The sequence below is a fragment of the Egretta garzetta genome, unplaced genomic scaffold (assembly GCF_000687185.1).
Source record: "Egretta garzetta isolate BGI_Z169 unplaced genomic scaffold, ASM68718v1 scaffold12, whole genome shotgun sequence".
NCBI classification, from domain to species: Eukaryota; Metazoa; Chordata; class Aves; order Pelecaniformes; family Ardeidae; genus Egretta; species Egretta garzetta.
The window spans coordinates 879,186-901,741 of record NW_009258795.1 but is presented as its reverse complement, the minus strand read 5'-3'; the positions used below and the strand labels follow the sequence as shown (position 1 = coordinate 901,741).

The 22,556-nt window shown below is 35.3% G+C and overlaps 1 protein-coding gene across 1 annotated transcript in view; it reads left to right on the top strand.

Moving 5' to 3' along the window:
- Positions 1–22,556, top strand: part of KIAA0825 (KIAA0825 ortholog) — a 212,478-nt gene that overhangs the window by 97,865 nt on the left and 92,057 nt on the right. The window contains exon 18 of the mRNA XM_009649603.2: positions 2,686–2,780. Within this exon, the coding sequence (XP_009647898.2) occupies positions 2,686–2,780 (95 nt within the window). The remainder of the gene's footprint in view (positions 1–2,685; positions 2,781–22,556) is intronic.

Genomic DNA, 22,556 nt, shown 5'->3' with positions numbered 1-22,556 from the left:
ATTTCCTGAGCTTAATAGTATTATTAAATAATTTAGTTCCCTTTACCATAAAATTGCACATTTATGTAGCGGTGTGGGACTGCCTATAAAATAGTGGTCAGTACAGCTCCGTGTCTGGTTTCCCGTGAAGACTATTACCAGCGCCTGTAGAAGATGCCAGAGCATTGGCAAGGAGCAGTTATTTTTCTTAAAGGATATAATTCTTCTTAAATTAATTTCTCACTGGTTGGCAACTGCCATGAAGCTTTGGAGTTTAGAATCCATGATTAATGTCTTCATTTTCTTTAAAGGTATTGTAACTAGATGTGTTTTTAATACATCAGTTAACATTTTACCTTTTAGAAATTCTAAGTCTCAACAAGCTGCTGGTTTCACAACGTATTTTGCCAGTGAGTTAATTATGTATTGCTTTTTAAAACTTTTCTCTCAGAAGGGCCAACTGGAATAGGCATGGCGATACTGCTTGTGGGTCCAGAGCGCTGGCTCAGCTCTACACAGAGAATGTTTGCGTTGCACCGCAATATAACATACTGGAATATATAGCAATATAATCTGTAATGGTATAAGAGCAAGTCTGCACTACACAGTGTAGCCATGCTCTTAGCTTCCTCCGTAGACGGTTTCTTAAAAAAGAAAGTTTCAAAAGCTTTCTGAGAGCTAATTTGTAGTAAACATTCCATGCATTGTTTGTTGGTATATGTAAAGATGGCAGTTCATTAGGGTGGTTGACTTTCTAGTGGTAGTGGAGGCCCCATCCCTGGAAGCATTCCAGGCCAGGTTGGACGGGGCTCTGAGCAACCTGATGTGGTTCAAGGTGTCCCTGCTCCTGCGGGGGGGTTGGGCTGGGTGACCTCTGGGAGTCCCTTCCAACCCAAAACAGTCTATGATTCTGTTCCGAAGCTTTGCTAATTTGTCCCTATCGTGTCAAATTTAACAAGATACTTAATCATAATCTCTATGAATTTTACTGTTCCTGAAACAAAGGCCGCTGAACTGCTATTTTGAGATCAACTCCAGCATTTTTATTAATGATATGTAAATTTCTTACCTTCCAACCCTCTAGTTCAGTAGCTGATTCTAGGAAGTGTGTCATTTCTGTTAACAATTCAGCCACTTCATTCTTACATTCCTGTAAAAATCTTGAATAATCACCATCTGGTCCTAGTAACTTGTTGCTCTTGATTTTATCAATTTGTCCTGACACCTCAATCTCTGCCAGTGCTGCTGCTCCTCTATTGTCTGATAATATTAAGTCTAGGCTATGCAACTCAACAGTATCAACGAAGAAAAATGCTACAAAGAAATTATTTTCCTTTCCTGAAGTGACTTTTTTTCAAACTGATCTTTATTTTTTCACAGAACTGATCAGTCTGGTGGACTGAATTTTTATCTGGTATACTTATTAATTTTCCTATTTGTTTTTATGAGTGTTGCTGCTGGCTGTTTAGTTTCTCCTTTTTATCCCTCTGGATTTTACAAGTACTTCCTCCATATTTATTTATTTTTAGTTCAGTGTAGGGTATAGAACAGTTGCCTGTTTTCTCCCCTGTGTTATTCTACTCCCACTGTTCTCTTAGTTGGCTCCTTTACCCTTATTTCTTGTTTATCAGATCTTCACTCGCTTTCCACTTTCTCACCGTATTGTTCTTTGTTTAGCTACCCTTGTCTTGCTTTCTTACTCTGTATTTCACCTATGTTTTTCTATATTACTTTTAAGTGCATGACAAAGATTAGGGTTAGGGAGAAAATTAAATTGAAAGAAGGAAGGGAATAAAATAAAGATGGAAGGAAGGGGAGGGTTTGCACTGGTTCTGCTCTCCCAGAAGAACCAAATGCTGACTGTAAGAAGAAAAACATACACTACAAGATATACTTTACTCTTCTTATTTAGGTTTATTTACGTTGTTTTGACTTGCTTCATCCTTTTTTTTTTTTTTAAACTACTTGGTGCTATTTTAATGTTACAACAATAATTTTTTAATTATTTCCTCCCAAGAATGTTGAATTATAGTCAGTACTTGACCATTACTGACAATAAAAATTAATAATATGCAACAGGAATTACTGTTTTGTAAACATAAAAGACCACATAAAACATTCTTATCTGCCCACCATTATTGTAGATTGCTTTTATTTATTAAATAAGCAATATGGAGTTGTATTTATTCATATTGTCTAGACTTACTGCTCTTTGTAATAACCATCTGGTGACTGGAGTGCTGTATAAAACGATAGACAAGTAAACCATCACTCTAATTACGATACAGGTTACATCTTGAATTCCAGCTATACCAAGTTTTTCATGACAAACTTTTTGCTGATAGCAGAAAATGTAAATTGCTGTTACATAAAAAGTTGCCAATTATTTTGCTTTTCAAACAAAGAGTCAAGCTCTCAAACAAAGTGGTTGGGCAGAATGCCATTAACAGTTGGAAGAATAACGGTTCAAAAAATTGATTTATCTTTTTATAAATAATGGCTACATCCCCAAATGGATTTATAAATTAATTGCTGTCTTATTGGAATAAAAACCTTCTTCTGTAGCCATGATTGATATCATCTATCTAAGTCCTTGTTCTAGACCCCCCTCCTTCTTGGTTAGTATACCACAGCTGGAGCTTTAATTTACTGATCATATTAACACTGATTAATAACTAACAATAGCTTCTTGCCATGTATCAACAGTCAACCATTACTGAATGGAACTGGGATTGGTCAAACTTGCTGCCAAGTTATTTGGGACTGAACAAGATGACCTTCAGGGTGCTGCTGGCACACAGGTAATGGGATTTTCGCAAATAATTGCAATTCTCTGTTGTCTTTTTTACTTTATAATAGTCAATACACAAAGATTTTACTGGTGAAATTTATAAAATAAATTATACATTTATCTTTAAATATGCAATTTTAAAATGGAGATACTTATTGTCTAGTGGTTTGATCCATACAAAGATGGTTTTCGGTTCCTATTTTGAGGAACTTAGTATGGTCTTTCTGTCTGAGACCTGAATATATGCTGATATTGCCCTTAAATAGTGCTTTAAAAAGAAATGAGTAACTTCTGCAACCCTGTACTGCTTGGGGGGATTTCAGCTGTATAGCACAGAACTTAGCAGATGTTTACTCAGGCTGCAATGAATCTTAAATTCAGTTGGGGGCATGACAAGTGTAGCTAGAAATAGAAAGTATTTCCGTAATAGTTTTTTTAACTAATGGAACTTATTCTAATAATTTTACACTTTTTTTACTTGTAAAATTTAACTGCTTAATTTATAAGCAGATATATATTTAATGCAGAGTTGATGGTTCTTAAATTCGGAAATAGCAATTTGCTAAATTCAGAAAATTGTAGGTGGAAAAATGGAAAATTTTTCTAAAATATTTGCCACATATCCTAGTGAAAACTGGAAAACTTACATATTGCAGAGTAAGAAGTTTAATGTTTCTTTCTTAATTATGAATCCTCCTGGTGATATCTAATATGGTCATATCATGCATCTTTTAAACTGAACTGTTTCTCTATTTAGAAACTAGAATGACAATTTCAAAAATGTGTGAATTTGCATGTCAAAAATGTTTTTGTTTTTTATGCCGTTTTCTCAATTTATCGCCAGCAGTTAGTCTTAAACATTTAATTCTTCCTTCATTTCATCTATAAAATATTTGTACAGTCTATTTCTAGTCTTCTTTCTAAATTTTGCTATGATTAATTCCTTCCCCTGCCAAACTGTTATTTTCCAAAATTTTAGTGCAAATGTACAAAAAGTGATCTTGCCAAATATGTGCCATTCAGTTCTCCTCTCGATGTCCTCTGTTACCCACTAAGTGACAGAATATGGGGCTTTGTGGACTTTTTGGTCTGTACCGGTAGTGTCATTTTTGTGTTAAATGGCAGAGACAATTCAGTACTAATTTTTTTTTTTCTTTGATAGTTCTCCTGCTGATTGCTAACACTTGTCCTTCATTAAAAATGAAGTAGTTTGCCCTTTTAAAGGAGATTATAATAGAAAGTCTTAGACTCAAGCTGGTTCTTGAACTTCCCTTCATGTTGATGTCATCAATATGAGCCAAAGGGAGCAGGGAAGACTGCTGTGATTTGCAGAGGGAGAATTTTCTGTGGACATTTCATCTTCTCTGATATCTTGAAACACATTTCATTTTTCTTTTTATCTCTTTATAGAGTTTAGAAAGAAGTTATGTATGTGCCTTCTCTGTCCTCTGTATTTCATGCCTTTGTCATATCAACTATTGTTGCATCTTTTTTTTTTTTTTTTTTTTTTTTTTTTATTCAATAAGTGCCCTAATTGTTGTCATCCTTCCTAATTTGAAAATGTCTCCATTCATTGCCCTTCTACACGATATGGAAATTCTCATCTAGAAGTGACATTATGCAAGCCATTAATGATTAGCTCATGGATTTATTATTTAAACCACTCTTCTCTGCTTTAAAGACCAACAGATCGTTTAAACCCATTATGATCGTTAAGTAGAACTGCTAATCCAATATCTGCCATAGCGACCAGTGTCTCCAACGCAGCTTGTCTTTATGTGACTTAATTTTTAACATAGCTAAAGTACATCTGCTCACGCTTTCCAGCTGGCTAGGCCAATTCTAGCTGGTCTCATGTCTACTCAAGTAAGCCTTACAGGGACTCAAGTGAGCCCTGTGTTTACGTGATTCTTCATGCTCCTTCCTAAAATTGCATAAATCTCAGCCTTAGTTGTGCTCAGGAGTTAAAGTTCAAGCTGAATGGATGTGTGATTTATCTTGACCTCCTGCTTGCGATGGATCCATTCTGTTTGTGCTATTTGCTTCCTAAGATGAGTTAAACAAGACTAAGGGCATTACTTGAAAAGAGGCATAAAGCGTATAAAGCGGAGTGCCATAATACTTTAATTACTCCTTTCTTTAACACATGCTAAAGCTTTACCTTATCAATTACTTATGTGCAGGTAAAAATACTTTTACCTGTTCACAGTGATATTGGGGTCTATTTCCTTTTTTGTATATTTAAAGAGAAATACTGTCTATTGCATCTGAGGTAAAATAAGTATGCACTGCTCTCTCTTTGGTGGGGAAAAAAGTAAAAATGCTTAGGGGACTCACTTACAAGGGAAATGCTCCCCTAACCTAGTTAATGACTGAGTTAGGTGGGAGGGGGTTATGGGAGCATTGTCCCAGAGCCAGCAAGTGGTAGGCAAATTAATTGGTTGGTGGTTAGGGGAAAGTAAAAGGCTTTTAGGACTGGTTAAAAAGGGAATGAATTGTTGTGTACTACTCATTGATGGCTCCACATGAGCATGTGAATCTAATCAATGCATTCCTATGATCCTCAAAGTAAAGGTGTTTAGGAATTTTTTCAAAGGAAAGACGTGGACGGTTAATGATACTATTTTATCTCAAGGTTATCAAATATAGAACACTAGGAGGAACAGCCTGTTAAAGTTTAGCTGTAAGCAGTAACATAGAAAACAATGTTCATCCCTATTTACAGTTCATACCTTTAGAAAGTGCAAAGAAGTTTTCCTTACAGGAAGAAGGGGGATATATAGCTGGATTCTTTTCCTTTTTTGTTTTATTTCTGAGTCTTTTTTTTTTACATAGAGTTTGAGCTGCAAGAATGAAGATAAAACATACTCTTCAAATATACTTAAAATAGTATCTTCTACTAATAAGCCCGTTAACATTCAGCTAACTTAGAGTACTTGATTTTCCCAAGTTTTAAAAAATGTCCTGCGTGCTTAGAGAAATACACACTGCTTTTTCGAATCTTGGCACTCATACATCCTTAGATATTTCAGGACCAAAGGGGAGTTCCTTCCCTCTAATACATATATGAAGACAAGAAGACCATGTGCTTTTAGTTATTGTTTAATTCACATGTATTTCAACTTTTAATCATTGTCCTGCTCATAAAGGAAAAATTGTCTGGCTAAATCAGCGTGTTGAAACTGTTTCTGCAGTTTATTGTATCAACTGTGATCTTTTTAACTGTCTGCCCACTATCTCTGTGCGTATTATTGCATTTGCAAATAGTTTATGAAGTGACTGCTGACCTTGGCCAGCAGCTAAGTGTCCGTATGTTCGCTGCCTGGACAATGGGATGAGAGAGAGAATTGGAAGAGCAAAGGTGACAAAACTCATGGGTCGAGATAAAGACAGTTTAATAAGTGAAGCAAAGCAGTGCACATGAGCAAAGCAAAACAAGGAATTCATTCCTTGCTTCCCAAGGGCAGGCGGGTGTCCAGCCAGTTCCTGGAAAGCAGGGCTCCACCACGTGTAGTGGTCACTTGGCAAGGCAAACGCCATAACCCCGAACATCTCACCTTCCTCCTCCTTTCCCCAGCTTTTATTGCTGAGCACAATGTTTATATGGCATGGAACACCCCTTTGGCCAGTTTGGGTCTGCTGTCCCAGCCGTGCCCCTTCCCAGCTCCTTGCACACCCCCAGCCCACTCGCTGGCGGGGGGCAGAGTGGGAAGGAGAAAAGGCCTTGGTGCTGTGCGGGCACTGCTTGCCAATAGCCAAAAAGCTGGTGTCTAGTCAACACAGAGGTACAAACCCAAAGCGTAGTACCATTCATTACCCTTCTTGTTTATGTACTCTCCTTTATGCTGATGCGTAAGTTAAATACTTTCTGATCATTAGTTTTCAGAGAAGTATCTCAGCAACTTGTACATGGTTATAAGATATTAATATTTTGCTGGGGTTTGAGATGTGGCCTTCCTTCTGCAGTTGTACAGGACTTTCAGGTGCATTGAATACATTACTATAGAGAATAACTACATTCCACTCACTACAATTACAAGAAACAAACGAGACATTTTTGTAATATAAGATGCCATTCTCCAATGTTGTGGTAATTTGATGTTAAGAGGAGGAGCATCTGAGATTCCCTCCTCTGCACTTAGGGAAGTTTCACGGAGCAATGGGGCCGGTGCAGGGCAATAAGTTGTGCTTTGGTTGGAACGATGTGGGGATATGCTGCGAGCAGGAGCACTCTGGGAGCTACGGGAACAGAGAAGAACTCTTGACTGGCAAAGCCAATGACAGTCAGGTGCAAGGTCCTTCCAAGAATAGGAAACATAAATAACTGAGAGGGCAATACGTTGGTTTACCATAAATGTGAGAAGCAGTTTTGAGATAGAAAAAGTGTAGAAGTTAAAACCAGTATTTCTTCAAGTGGATAAGATCTGCCATGAAAAAGGTCTAGACTGGAAATTAGAAGATGATTTCCAACAGATGAACCAGTGTAGCTCAAGAGAGTTTTCCAGAAAGTGTTTGCACAGTGATACGAGCTTAAGTAGTTTTAAGGTGAAACAGGACAGACCAAGTAGTTTACTTCTAGTCATGGGTTGCTGTGATAAATATTCTCAGCTGCTCAGCAGCTCCTCAAAGCAGAGGAGAAAACCTGGAATTGTTTATGTATAGGCTTTAAGGAAACTATAAAAAATTAGTAAGTTTGTTTTCTCCTAAAACTGGATAAAATATATAGGCTTTCTAGTAACGTTTGCTGCAAAATATACACAAACTCTCACATTCTTTGTACTCCAGAATTTTTCTTAACACAGTCCAGACCACATTCTGTCTGACAAGCTGCTGGCTATTTGCAAGTGAAACTGCTTTTCAGTAAAGTAAAGACTGTCCCTGGCAGCAGGGCACTGCCCTAAGTTTAAGAAGGTCTCTTTATGCTGTGGAAGCTGACCTCGTACCTAGCATCTCTCTTTTTTGAAATACTTCAATGTTCTGGGCGAGGACTCTCTACTTGCCTTTTGCAAACAAATTTGTTAATATAGCTGTGGCATTTGTTCCCCATGCTAGAGTTAGGTGATAAAATTATATGTTTTGCCATTGATTAAGCTTAATAAAACTGAAATTAAGTCAAAAATTCTTGCTTAGAATTTTGAATGATTGCAGGGCAAAATCTGCATAGCTCTTGGATATTCTAGTGGATACACAGACACCATCTGTTGATAATGGTAGCCATATGGTGAACTATTTATAGAAAATGTTTATATTCATTGTGTTGTTGATTATCTAGATATCCAGAAAATGCTCTTTTAAAATCCAGTTTATCAACACATGGAAAAATGTATTATGTAGTTTTGAAATTGAAAAGAATGTCAGCAAACTGCATGTGCTTTATTGTCTGTGAAAGATTTTTTTTTTTTATGCAACTCTACAAAGCCCAAGTCCGAGAGATGAGTGAAAAGACCAATGTTATGAAAAGGTATGAAGTTCTGTAACAATTTTCTTCATAGAAGAAACAAATGGTGGAAGAGCATTTACTGGCACAATGCCAAGAGAGAGACTGTATCCGCATGGCAGAGGATGCCAGTGTTATGTCTAGTGTACTTTTGGATGTGTTAGTCAGTCCTTCTTCTGCACTGCAGATGCTCCTAGGCCTTCTGTATCCAAATTGCTGGATACTGGAAATCCATATTATTGTTACGTCTACAAGTCAACTATTAATGATATGTTGGTGAAGAACTGGGACGCCATTAATACCGCAGTAATCACCACCTGCTTGGTGAGATTATAATGGATGCCCTTTATAATGTGTGTGAGAACAGGCTTTCTAAAATGCATGGGAGGCTATGAGAGACAGTATCCCATTGTTCCTGTATCAGAAGAAGGAGGGGAAAGTTATTAATCCATTATTGCACGTCTCCTGGTTGATCACAGCGTCAGGTTTAGACCCTAGTGCTGGATGTACCAAAAAAAAAAAAAAAAGCCACTGGGATTTTGAGGAAAATCTGATTTTGACCTTTCTGGATAAGCAAGGACCCTTTTCCATAAATGAGTTGGTCAATAACAAGGTATATGTCACATCTGTCAACATAAGGATTATCCTCCATCTGCTTATCCTCTTCTGACACAGCTAATGAAACTGTACTCTGACCTTAAAGGATCTGTCAGAAGTAGGCTTAGTTCCCTGCCTGGCAGTTTTAAAGCATTGGTGGCGGAATGTAGGTCGGCAAGCAGGAGGGAGGACTGTACCCTGTATTACATACTGCTTGAATGCCACTCCAGCCACTATTATGTATACAGTTGTAGCACGGATTGCACAAGTAAGTGAGGGTAAAGGTGAGACTTCCCATATGCGGTACACTTTAGACTTCTCTGGTTGTTAGCAGTCTCTCTCTCTTGCAGACATGTTGATGAATCCTATGAATAAAACAATATTCTCCAACAACATTCTCCAACAAAAGACGCTTAAAAGGAAGGGACTGCCATATCCCAGTTAACCCTTGTAAATGTGAGCTCCTATTTAATACTTGGAAGTTCTTTATGATGAGGCCTTTGCCTGCATAGGATATGGATGCATGTACTTATCAGCTCTCTTTGGAGTAACAACTACAAAATCGCTTAAATAAGGTTTCATTCTAATTTGGGGCTATTTCTATTGCTCAAACCCAGGCTCTAAAAAAAGTAAAAAAAAAAAAAAAAAATAGTATTGGCGATACATGTGTGGCATTCAAAAGTGTATTAAGCACAGCCTGTTGGCTAGACCATAGGCGTGCGAGCTAAACCCATTCTTCTAATAATGTCTTTCAGTATCTTGGTTGCGCCATTTAAAATTGGGTAACGTTTTGTCTACATTTTTATGTCCTTTGATATGTTTTGATGAAAAAATGCTAAGTAAGTGCAATGTATTAGTGTTAATAATGCATATATGCACTTATTGTTAGGATTCACATTTTATTGGGTTCTTTAAAAGTATATATATCTTTTCCTCATAACTAGATATCTTTGTATACTGCAACCACAAATCATTATTTGGAAGTGTGACACTTTGACACTTTATGTCACTATCTAATTAACCTGGTGATTGGCATCCCATGGCCTGGCTGACTTTCCTTAAAAATAGATAATTCCTTTCATCTGCAAATAATTTGCCTTCATTTCAACTCTGTCTTGCATCCTGTTGCTCACTTAAGGATTCTTAAGTAGAGATAATAAAGTTTGTCTTACCTGTTCTTTTTTTCTTCCTCTTCCTAGCCTTTCTGATCCAAGTTTGCATCCTTAATAGATACATAATGATCATAAATGTGTACAAAAGCTCTAAATGTGTATTACTGAACGCAGAGTACTGACTACCCTAACTGTACACACTGGCTTAGCTACTCCTCTCATCTATAGGCTTTCTTGCTGTACCTACAAAGGAAGAGGATACAAGATACAAGACAAGAAGCTAAAAGTCTGTTCTGCCCACCAAGCCATTGTTTCTTCCCTCTCCTTCTTTTAGATAAAGGATTTTCAGCAAAGTGCTAGTAATAGAGAGTAATTCAATTTCTATACAGGGATCTCTATTTCTTTGCAAGCTGTAATGAATTGAGACATGCAAATCCCCTGTAAGGTAGAGTGGGGAAGTACTAATATCAAAGTTAAACAGATGGAAAATGTAGTCCTGCAGTCACCTTCTACACTGCAAAAATAGTCTGTAGCAAAGCTGAAGTACAACCTAGCTCTTTTGACTAAATTCTAAGACACAAATACAGTATTTGATCTGTGGGAACTGTTGATGTGCACAGTCCTAGATGGCAACAAAGAGGCGGTGGCTCAGCTTTGTATTTAATTGCTTAGCTAACTTGCATTACCTTGCAGCCTTCTTAGGAAGTGGCAGGACCATTAGTTTTCCTCTGAAGGAGATGGGGAACAACTATATGCTTTCTCTTGACCTTGAAATGTTTGCTGTGGCTACCACAAAGCACGTAGTAACGACTGGTGGTGGCTACTGTGCAGATTACAGACCTTCGTAGCTGTAATCGCTCTCTCAGAGCTACTGCTTTCCCACAGGTTATTGGCTTTCTCACATGGCTTTCCTGGATTAACTTCCTCTGTCCTGCCTGGCTCACCCTGATTCAACGGCTAATTGCTTAAGAAAGGATGATAAATCCCAAAGATCTTATTGCCTCTTCCCCAGGCCCAGTTGCCAAAGTCAAATGCCCTTGAAAGTTTTGCAATTGTGATACAGTTTTGAAGATACAGCAGAGTTGGAGCAGTTTCGCATGTGCTCTTAATAGGTTCTGCGATGTGAGTAGGCAGTTTAGAATTGCATAGACACTGTGATTTGGGGGTTTGTGATGCTGACTGATCATATGGCCCAGAAAAAAAATATTTATTTGTTGCTTTTTTTTCCCCCAGTAAACTTCTTTCTGGGATCTAAGAACAAAATTTAGTCTTTGTGAAGAGTGGGAAACCATTATGCATCCTGCATCATGTAGCAAAGAGGGAATTCAGAATTGTCATTCTAATAGTTGACACTGGAAAATGTCATTGAAGAAAGCTTTTTTATGTTAGTCTTTAGATTGACAGGTTATGACAAAACTGCATTCATGTTGCTTGAATACATCTTTTGTCTAGTTTTACATGCTTTTTGACTTGTCTAGAAAATGACATATTGAGGTTTTCATTAGCCTTAACCAGGTGTGATTTTCTTTATGGAAGATACCTTGGTAGGACTACAGTTGAAGGCGAATAAACCAGTGAAGCTTAGAAAGGCCACGGCCCTTCTTCAGATGGTAGCGATGAATTGAAAGACTCATTAATCAACAACCAAGTCACAGGTGTGATGGCTTTCCTGCAAACTGCCAACAGACTGTGAAAGTCACATCCAACGCATGAAACTGTTAAACTAGACACATCTATAAACATTCTTAAACTTTTGTCTTTCCATTTGAGTCGAAAAACACAACCCTGGAATGTTTTCATTAATGATTTTTTTTTTAAACAAAAAATATTTGTTGGCTTTGGTTTAGAAAACAAAAGAAGAACCTGCTACTGTTTTCATATTTTGGTCATTTTATTACAATAAGTTCATTTAAATGAGCACACAGTTTTGATTGCAATGATAAGTATAAATAGTTTTATAAATTTTTGTACACATAAAATGTGCACAAAAGCTTTAACAGAAAAAATCAATACAGGGTTTTTCTGCATATAAATGAATGGCCATTTTCTTCATGATTTTCCGGTCCTTTCCTCTGGTACAAAAATTATCTGGAACAAAGATTCAGTTATGCTGTAGTGCTGCAATGTCGACACAAATTCATAAAATGTTTAAAGTGAAATGATTTCTAAGGTTTTATTATTTAATCAACCTGCACTGGATTTTTTCACTTGCACTAATGGGAAAAACCCTTAATAAGAAGCCAAAGAATGAAATTTCCGTACAATTTTTTCCACGTCATTCTTCCTTAAACTCTATGGATCCCCTGGAATGAAGCAGTGTTTAGTCGGAGGTCTTAGGACTTATACCTCTCCATTATTATTTTTTTTCCCCCAGATTATCCTTAAATTGATATACTCCCTGTAGATAAAAATTAACTTTACTCCGTCAAAGAGCAATGAATTTTGAATTTGTATTTGTGAATTCCTTGGTCTCCCTAATTCTCATCTTTTTCCAAATATGGGTGCTCAGGATAATAAAAATTCTTCTTTAAAATCTGAAGCAGATGACAGCAATGTCCCAACCTTCATCTGGGATGAGGAATTTCTTTATAGAAGTAGTCTGATTTCTGTTTCCCTCTTCAACACATCTGTCTTAGTTTTGAACTTCATATCCAGAAATTAATTTTAATTTGCAATCCATATTCTCCCCTTTTTTGTGCCTGGATTGCCAGTTGCAAAGTTATTTTGGTCATACTCAATTTAAATCAATGGAACTGTATATAAGTATAATGTCTGCTGGCTCAGCAACACTGCAATGCACGCAAAAGGCAAGGAAGCAATGGTGCTGCATTTATTGATGAAGTAATAAGGCATTATAATAGTGGTATATCAAAAGTGATATCTGCTTTGCCTTTACGAGGCTCTGTAAGCAGATATTTGAATATACCTGTCTTCAAGATATATCTGTAACAGATTTTATCTAATTACTCGATGTAGTGCTACTGCTTGTTATTGGAGGGCTTGTTAAAGTATATACAGCTGTCATGTCATGTCACCCATTTTAGAAAGAACTGTTGTAATTTCATTTTAATGGCAGTGTATTTTAAAACAGATTTTACTATTGGGATCAGGGAGAATTGTATTTTGTTTCAAGTTTGACCATGGATTATTGCATATATTTTTGCCCATTAACTTTCTGTTGTTGCTTTAACTCAGTAATTAACCACCCCTGCAAAAAAAACGCCCTCTAGAATAATACAGAAATGATCCCTTTAATTGTACTAATAAAGACTGTGACAGCTGAATTTAAATACAACCAAACTCTTCCCACTAAAGTGTTAATGAAATTAACAATAAAAAAGTATAATGATTTCTCTTGGGATAATTACATGGGTAATTTAACAGCACATTTGGATAAAAACTTGAAAGCATTTATGTGATGTATAGTTAAACCTCTGTAAATGGCATATAGAAAATCAAAGGCTTTCTTATTGTCTTTCAAGTACAAAAGAAATCTTTAAAAATGTTAAGTAGTACCTCTTCTTAAAAAGTAAATTTATCTTTAATTTCTCTCATATTTTCAACATCACATTATTTCTTGTTTCATATGGAGTGACAGATCATGCTATGGAAATAACATTTGATATACTTGCTAGTCTCTAAGTGAATGCATAGACAATTGGTGTTCTCTTGCATAGCTCAGTGGAAAAATGGTTGTTGCATGAGAAATTTTGATACAATATTTTCAGAATTTTAGCAACAGAAAAGAATGGTATTTGAATAGTAAATACATTAATTTGGAGAAGAAAGATGTGACGGTGACCTTGCAGGCATGCTGTTTCAAAATAAATAGGCCACAATTTCAAATATGAGCTGACTTTCCATTAATATAATAATATGCTATTAAAGATCCTTGGCATCTTGCTGACTCTTTATATGTTGGTCATCAGATGCTCTGATTGCTCCATGTACAGAAATCAAGCTAATCTGGTAGATGTTCCTTCAGTCTTTTTTTTTTTTTTTTTTTTTTTTTGAGAAAAGAGCTGCTTCTCTGCCATGTCTGTGTTGCACAGAAGCAACTGCAATCCACTGAGGGGGAAAGGTAGTTCTCCAGTAGGCCAGGCACAGGTTATTTATTACTTTCATTAGGTCATAGTCAGCACCTTAAACTCATCTGGAGTCCAAGGGGCTTTTGTGATGATCACAGAACATCTGATAAGCATATACTCCGTTCATTAAGTGAATTGATGCTTGCTGCAAGTGTCATTTTTCTAGTTGTTTTATATTATAGCCACAAGCTGAAACATGTTCGCCAGCTTGCTCCTTCCACAACCCCCGAATGTGGTTTCAGAGAAACAAGCAGAAGCTCCCTATTCAGAATAAATCATATGTATGACTCAAGCTAAAGCCAGGCTCATTTTTTTAGATCCAGCCGCAACTCTACTCAACGTTAGTTGAAGCATCAACCGATATTAAGCAAAGACAAGTAAAAGACACATGATCATATGTCTTTCAAGTATAAATAGCCAGTGCCAACAGCAAATCTCTCTCTCTCCTCTTTCTAATAACCTCCTAAAAAATTCCATGTGTGCCTTGAAGATTAGCAATAACAGAATGGCATTTTATGGGATTCCAAACATGAGGCGTAATTACAATTACTATCAGACACTGAAAAATTAAACGTGCTCTCAGAAATGGATCTATAAGACTTACAAAGAATAGTGGTATCTGCTTTTGCCAATATCTGCAAACAGCCCAACAATGTCTCAAGGAACAACTGTAGGTGACAGATAAAGCAGCAATTCCCTGGACACTTGTTCTCCGTGTGTCATAAAGAGATCATTGACCTCTGTCTATCTAAACTTCAACCCAAAATTGTCATAGATCAAGGTGATATATGACATTCAGATGTTTTGAAGTTAGGCTCAAAGATCATTCTCCAACATTATGCCCAAAACAGAATGGTTTGATACTAACCGGTCTGAGTTAACCAGCTTCAGGCTATGACTTTCTGAGCAAGAAAGACACAGTGATAGCCAGCTGGCAAAGGGTACTGCTTTGCTCTATTACTTTTCTGTCAGGAAAGGTAGTGGGCCTAGAACAAGGCTTGTGTGATGAGGCTTTCATAGTTTTCATAGCATCTTCTTTACTGGTCAACATTTCTGGTAGAAAATTAACAGATTCTGAGGTTTTAAGACCATGCTTTAGTTTATTTTACAGCAGCATAAAGGAGTTGCTCTAATGCTTTTAGAAGTATAAGTGTTGTCAATTTGTTGTTTATTGATGCTTAAGTCAGTGAGGATTGAGTCCTCCTATGGTCCTTACACCATGATCTTTTAATTCTTCCATCAATTTATTTTAATTGTTTTTGCAAGTTGTTTTCGAGCCCTATTAAAAAAAAACCCAAACCCCAACATTTCTTATTTCAGAAGAAATCAATCTTATTACTGTTTGTACCTCCAAGAATTCTTTTGTTCTTACAGTTCTCAGAAACTCATGTATGTTCCCTCTGGCCTGGATAAATTCCTACGTTTTCAGTCTAAGTTCTTCTGAACTTCAGTCTCTTGATGGTACCTAATAGGCATCATCTACTGAAATTAAGTGTAATGTATTTTTTCCTCCTGCAGAACATAGGATTGCATTGTAGTACAATCTCAGCTGTTTTAATTTTTCTTTTCAGCTTCTTATATTTAATTGTAGTAACAACAACTTTTCCTTTTATTTGCTGTGCAGCCAATTCTTCCACAAAATAATCCCTGAAAGTGTGGAAATTGTATTTCCGGACTATTTACCACTGTATTATTGGATTATTTTATATGAAAATACCTGAAATCATTCTAAGTAACATTCTCATTGACTTTGTCTTCTTGGTCCAATTCTTTTTGTAATCAGTATCCTTGGTAAATCTGGATTTGGTATGGTAGCTCTAGAAACATATATGTATTTTAGCAGTCTGTCCATACAGTTTTAACCAGAATGGTTTTCCATTTGTGAAATTTCTTAGATTTATTACTGTATGTTCATCTTTTCAACATAATCATAGTCTATTCTATGTAGTCTATAAGTGAGTATCCATCTCCCAGACGTATGAACTATTCCGTTATGATTCTGTAGGATCTTTTTTATTGCGGGAGGGGGTGAAGTGCAATGTCTCCCTTTTTTTTTTTCTCTGAGTATGTATAAATGTTTGTTGAATATGGAGAGATAGCTGCTTTGTTTTTCAATTCTATTTTTATATTACTCCTGAATTTTGCATTGCTGACTCTACAGCTCCTGCCAATCTTAAATGTATTTTCCTTCTTTTTGTGTCAACAGTCTCATTTACAGTGATTAGGAGAGAACTCTTTCTTTTCATGATGGCCTTTTCATGACATTTTCTACTGTGTTTTCTTAACTTTGTCAAATTTAGTTTTCTCATTTTAATCTGTCTTTGCTGTCACATGTAGAATTTTCCTACATAGGGATTAATGAGTGATTAATCTTTTTATTCCATACTAAAATATAATCCTGAAACAGCTTATTCATATCCTTAACCTAATGAGTTGTCTCTGTGAATTCGATACAATAACTACAACATGCTAGACCCGATTGAATGTTTGCAGTTCTGGGGCTGGGAAGGAGACTACCTGGAATTAGCAGGGTTTCTTTGGCCGTCTATGTGTCTTGTGGTTGCATATCTGTGGTCTGCAAATGACTGTTTGCCTGCCCCACAGTACACAGTCTGTATTTTGTCCATATAAGTATACTGAAAATACAGGCTATAGAAATTTTAATTAGAAGTTGAATGATAGGTTTTATGGGGGCCTACTAGGTATTCTGAGGGTGCAGTACTCTTTTATTCTGTAACATAAGACAATAGTGAACTATACCATTAGACTATCTATTAAATCTAGTCAGTCCCAAGAGCAGTTTTTACAGATGATTTTTTTCAATTTGATTCAGCTATGATTTATTAAAAATTGTTCTTGAATGTTGGTAGTTCACGCTACATGTCTGTTCATATGAGGACAAACCTATGTCCATATAAGACCCTGTGTTACTAGTTTCAGAACAGTAAAGTATTTAAGTGAATATTTACCATGAGGCAACAAAATAGAATTCAAAGAAATTATGCCCTGTATCTCAAGGAATATATTTTGAAGTGCTTCATTTTCAGCCAAAGAAAATATTCTGTTGACTATTTTTTTTTCTTCTTTTTTTGTAAAAGAAAAACATTTAATAATGTACATCTAATCTTTTGGTTATTGTATCATCTATGGAATGCTAATTGTTAGAAGTGAAAAATAGAGATTAAACAACATACTTGTTCCTCCCACTGGGCTAAGAATTAGCAAAGTCATGGTTTCACAAAGTTGATGTCAAATATTCCCGGGGCTAATGTAATAAAGAAATTAGAATGAGTTTTTCCTAACTGCGCTGAAATGGCTTAGGAAGAGGGACGAAGAAAGGAAGGTAATTTTTCTGTTGTTTAAATTCCTTTTCCCATAGTTTATTGAAATGATAAATAATAAGACTGAAACATGTAGAACAAGCTTTGGTATAACTGAATTAATTTTAAAAGAGCTGGGGTGTTGCATGGAGCGCGCACCCTGTGAACTGAGTGGTTTTGTTTCTTTAATGACATTTTCTCAGCATCCGATAATAACATAAAAATAAAGCTTTTATATCTTCTGAAGCACACTTGTCAAGTTCTCAGTGGCATCTTATAATTGTGAAAACTAAAGGTATGCTTTAACTCTCTTCTGTTAAGCATCTATATCGAGGTCTTTGCATGCTTATTTTTCTCCATAGTTTTAAATGTGTGGGAGAATTTGATCAGTGTCCTTTTTATATTCAAAACGAGCCAGCTTCTGTCTCAAAAGTGTCTTATTGTCATGATGTCACTGCATCTCAAGATTTGTGACCTTTTGCTCCATATGGATTCATGGTAGACCTCGTTGTGTTTTTGCAGACTAGATTGCTTTTGTCCCCCCGCTAGGGGGTATCAAAGCCTTTTGGACTAAAGTTTCACATACTGGTAGGTTTGCAAATAAATAAATAAATCAAATAAAAATAACATACTAAAAGTACCCAACAATAACTGAAAGCACCCAACAAAGAAACAAACCTGAAGTTTATGTATAATAAGGACCGCCAGATGTCGCAAAGGCATCATTGATGAAGTGTTTTTTTATCCAAAATGTGGCACTTATATGAGGAATAGTAGTATTGTGTTTGAGAGTTGCAGAGGCCATAACAGGTCAGTGAAATGTCCTTCAAACATTTGATTTTTACATTTGAGAATAGGCCAAGATGAAAAGATAACCACATATCTGACATTGACGTTACTACCATTTAGACAACCGATGCAATTGCCTTAGTCAGTGGGATCAATCAGACCTTTATTACTTTGAAAAACACATAAAAGATTTAGTTTTTGTTTTTTTCTTATAAAAACGAAGGTTCTGAACATCATCAAACATAGATCACAAACTTCTAAATGTAAAGTTATTATAGTATGTATATAGTTTTATTTTCTCCTTGTTCTTTTAAAAGTTGAATACTATAAAAAACAATAAAAAGAATAACAAGTAGTCTTGGAAGAATTTGAGCTGAGTTGAACAGTATGCATAAATTGGCAGTTTAACAAGTAGAACTTGGAAACAAGTATTTGATGATTGATTTTTTTATTGAGACAGAATGAGAATGATAGTGGATAAAGTGATTTTCCTTATTGAGAGAAAATATAGTGTTTTTCAACATGTCTTCAGTATGAATGGAAGCCCTGTCAAAAAAACTGAGCAACACATAATATCTTTTAAAAGGTAAATTAACATAAGTATATCAGTTAGTTTATGGATCAAATTTTACACTTGTCAGTTTTATTCATAATGTCATAAAGTTTATATTGTAAAGATAGTGTTATTACCTTTGTTATGTCCTGGAAAAGCCTAATATTAACTGAGTTCATTGTAGAATTTAAAGTATATTCAGCTGAAGAAATGCCAGTGCAGAAAATTAAGTCCAAAATATGTATTCATGTGCAGATCTTAGTCAAATCCCTAGTAATTTTAAGAACTTGAAATACATTATTCAACAAGTAACCTGGTGTACGCTTGCGTTTAATGGGCTCTGCCTGAGTATACAGAAGCTGTCAAGATAAAATACAGAACATGCATCATTCTAATTCAATTATGATTATTCTTAAAAAAATAAAATAAATGTGTGTCCGAGTGTGTTTGTATTGTATGTGGAAATGTGCAATCTTTATTGCGAAGTCTGGATTTGAATTTGTTTTGTATGATTCTTGTTAATTTCTCTGTTGCTCGGGTATATGTGTACACACCACATATACACACAGCATATAAATATATAAATTTTGTTTAATCAAACATTGAGGATGTTCAAAATGTTAATTGAATTTATACTGAATGCATATATGTATACTTAACATAGATGTCTGCTTCCCCATATTATGCATAGAAAAATAAATTAGTGATATAGTTATGCATATACATATTTTCATAATTGTAATAACCTAAGTTAAATAGGCCCTGGACTTCCCTCTGACTTCAAGTAAAAAGCTTGTTGAGAACTGACGTGTGGAAGCAAGCGTGCCTGTATCTCCGATTATGATTTCGATGACATTTGTCTTTTATAATTGTGATGTCAGTGGAGTTCTTAACAGGCAGTTCCTAACTTAATAGACATAGTTGCATAATATTCCATGGATATAAAATTGTTTAACTCTACCTTTGAAGTCTTTGCATGACAATTGAGGGGTTTTTTTGGTCATGGGTTTTTAAATGGAGATAGATTTATATATGTATGTGTTTGTGTACTCTGCTTATGAGGTACATACATATGGAATACTCTGCGTTTTGTTCTAAGACTTTATGTATATTTAACCTTTAATTTAACTAGCAGGTTGTAAGATTTCCATAAAAAATAGATGAGCTTTGAACTCACTGAATGTTATTGGTGTAGCACAATCAATCATTTCTAAAGGTTAATGGTGTTAAAAACAATGAGAACATATGTCTTATTTTTAATACTGTTATATTAGTAAAATTATTTAGCATAGGTAAGGAATTTGTATCCTGTTCTTTGTGTTAAATCAGGATTTACAGTTTTTGAATGGCAGATTATATGTTTTATTATCAAAGTTGAAGGGGAAAAAGACAAGTAAGTATTTATATAAACTTTTTCCTATGGATAAGATAATTGGTGATATGGTAGCTATGGCATCTTTCTAGACCTAAGTTGATCTGGAATGTATTACAGTTTTTTTGAAATGTTTTTACTTTTCTCCATCCCATTCTGCTATCTTTTAATAAAATATGACTTATATAGGTGTTATCCTAATTACATCATACACACAATTCCTTCACAGGATTTCAAATGGTAAAAACCTGCTCTGGTAACAAAGACTGAATCCATCCCTATGTTGCATAGCTTCCTGATCATATCTTTAAACCTGATAGTAACAAAGAATATTTATTTGTTGCCAAGCTATTGTAGGATTTATTTCTGAACTCAAATCCCAATTATCAAGAAAATTGCATCCTCTTTATCTCGCAGAAGCGTATACTGCATCATAGCATATTTGGTTATTTGGTACTATAATATTATTACCTTGCTTGAAACACATGGTCCCTCTTGATATACAAGAAAAAAACTGAATCCATTTCAATAAATTAATAGGGATGAGAATCCCAATCCATCGTTCTTTTCAGAGGTTCACATACATTGTAATGAAATGCATTAGGAGTTTTCTTCACTTGAAATCCAAATGAGACCCATTTTGGCTCACACCCTTGACAGTCTCTTTTATAAGCACTGCTGTCTCCTGTTCATGTGTGGGCTTAGTAAAATGCTTCCTTTGTAAGATGCACAGAGACAATATAATGCCATGAAAGACGAAGGTGTCAAAACACAAAGTTAGAGGCAATCTAATCAATGCCTCCTGATTTAGCCTTTGAAGGCTCTCTTCATTAAAACTCTTTAATTGTGAGGCTTATCTTGAGGTAGAGCTGTTACTTAATATTTTTCAGTGTCATTCTTTGGACAGTCATTTGTACCTTTTAAACGTAATTTCAATATTCATTGTTTAGTAAATTGGATGCCTTGTTAGCAATAGTGGTGGTATGAATGACTTGCATTCAAGTGATTGAAGGTAATAGTGTATAAATGCTTGGTTCTCTCCCCCTGAAGTTTAATGTGTTTTATTTCTATGTACGTCATTATAAAATATATGGTTTTCATTATGGGTCTTTTTATTTTTATGTATAGGAATGCAGGTTAGAATATTTTAAAATTATTAATAGGAAGATTTCTAGCTGAATCTTTTTGAACTTTTCAAAATTTTCAGATTTAGTGCAACCATTATAACTTCTATATAAGTGGTGAAAAATGTGATCTCATATTATATTATTCTAAATAAAATCTGAAAAGGCGTGAGACAAAAAAAAAAAGATGGCACGTAGGTATTTTCTTCACAAATGATCATAGAGTTGGTCGTGGTTGCTGGAAAGCAACTTCTTGAAATCCGTTGAAAACAAAGTGTGTCCGAAAGCACATCATTTGGAAAATGCTTTTAGAGAAATACTTGCTTTCCTTCTGAAAACTGCCAACATAAAAATAAATGAGAGCCTACAGTACAAGTCATCTATTTTTTTGGAGCCAGATGACATATTTTGATTTTAAAAAAGATGCCCATATATATATTTTTTCTCTGTGTGTGTGTGTGTGGTGAATTGTGCTGTAGTGCTACATGTATGCGCATGTAACACATGTACGTGCTGTATCAGTAGATGCATTTTGATATTACAGTATTTGCTCATAGTCCTATTAAAATTTTGAAAGATGTACTGGAAAACAAACGTTGCAGCTTTTTACAATATCATAAAACCTACATCTATTTAATGTCTGGAATATCGGAAAAGCTAAAACTATCTTGTAATAATTAACAATAAAAATAATTTTAACATGTAAAAAAAGCAAAAAGATGAATACTATAGAATTGATTTGCAGAAATCTTGAAAATAGAAAAAGAATTGAGGCAACTTTGACCTGATTTTTAAATGACTAGTGTGGTGAGTACAGCTGCTCTAGCTTAGTAATTATTTGTGATAGGTTGTTTTTGAGTCCCATATGTATAGGAGCTCCAGGCCCAACTACCTCATTTGCTGGCACACAAACAGATTCTTCCAGGTGCTGAAAATTAAATTTTAATATATTATTTAAATATTAAGAGAATTACAGTTTCAGTAATTTTACTGCTACAGCTGGAGTGCAAAGTGTGCCTATACACTATAGAGATTGTTGCATAGTCTCCCAGAATGAAAATTCCCATTGGCTTTAAATACTCTCAAGGAAGTAAATGTTTGATGTAAAGATAAAAACATATATTTGCTATCCCGTGTATTTTAAAAATATTGTGTAGATCTTGACCTATTTATAGACTAAGATTTTAAAATGTTACATTGCAATTTATATGAATTCACATTATAAAACAGATAAAAGTTTAAGAAATAGTAAGGAAAAACTTACTTAACCCTGTGCTGAGGGCTTGAATAAGACAACAGTTCCAAAAAGCTGTTAACAGATGGTTAACCTAAAACATGTATTTAATTATGGTGATACCAAGTTAATATATTTTCTGGATTAAAGTTCAGGCATG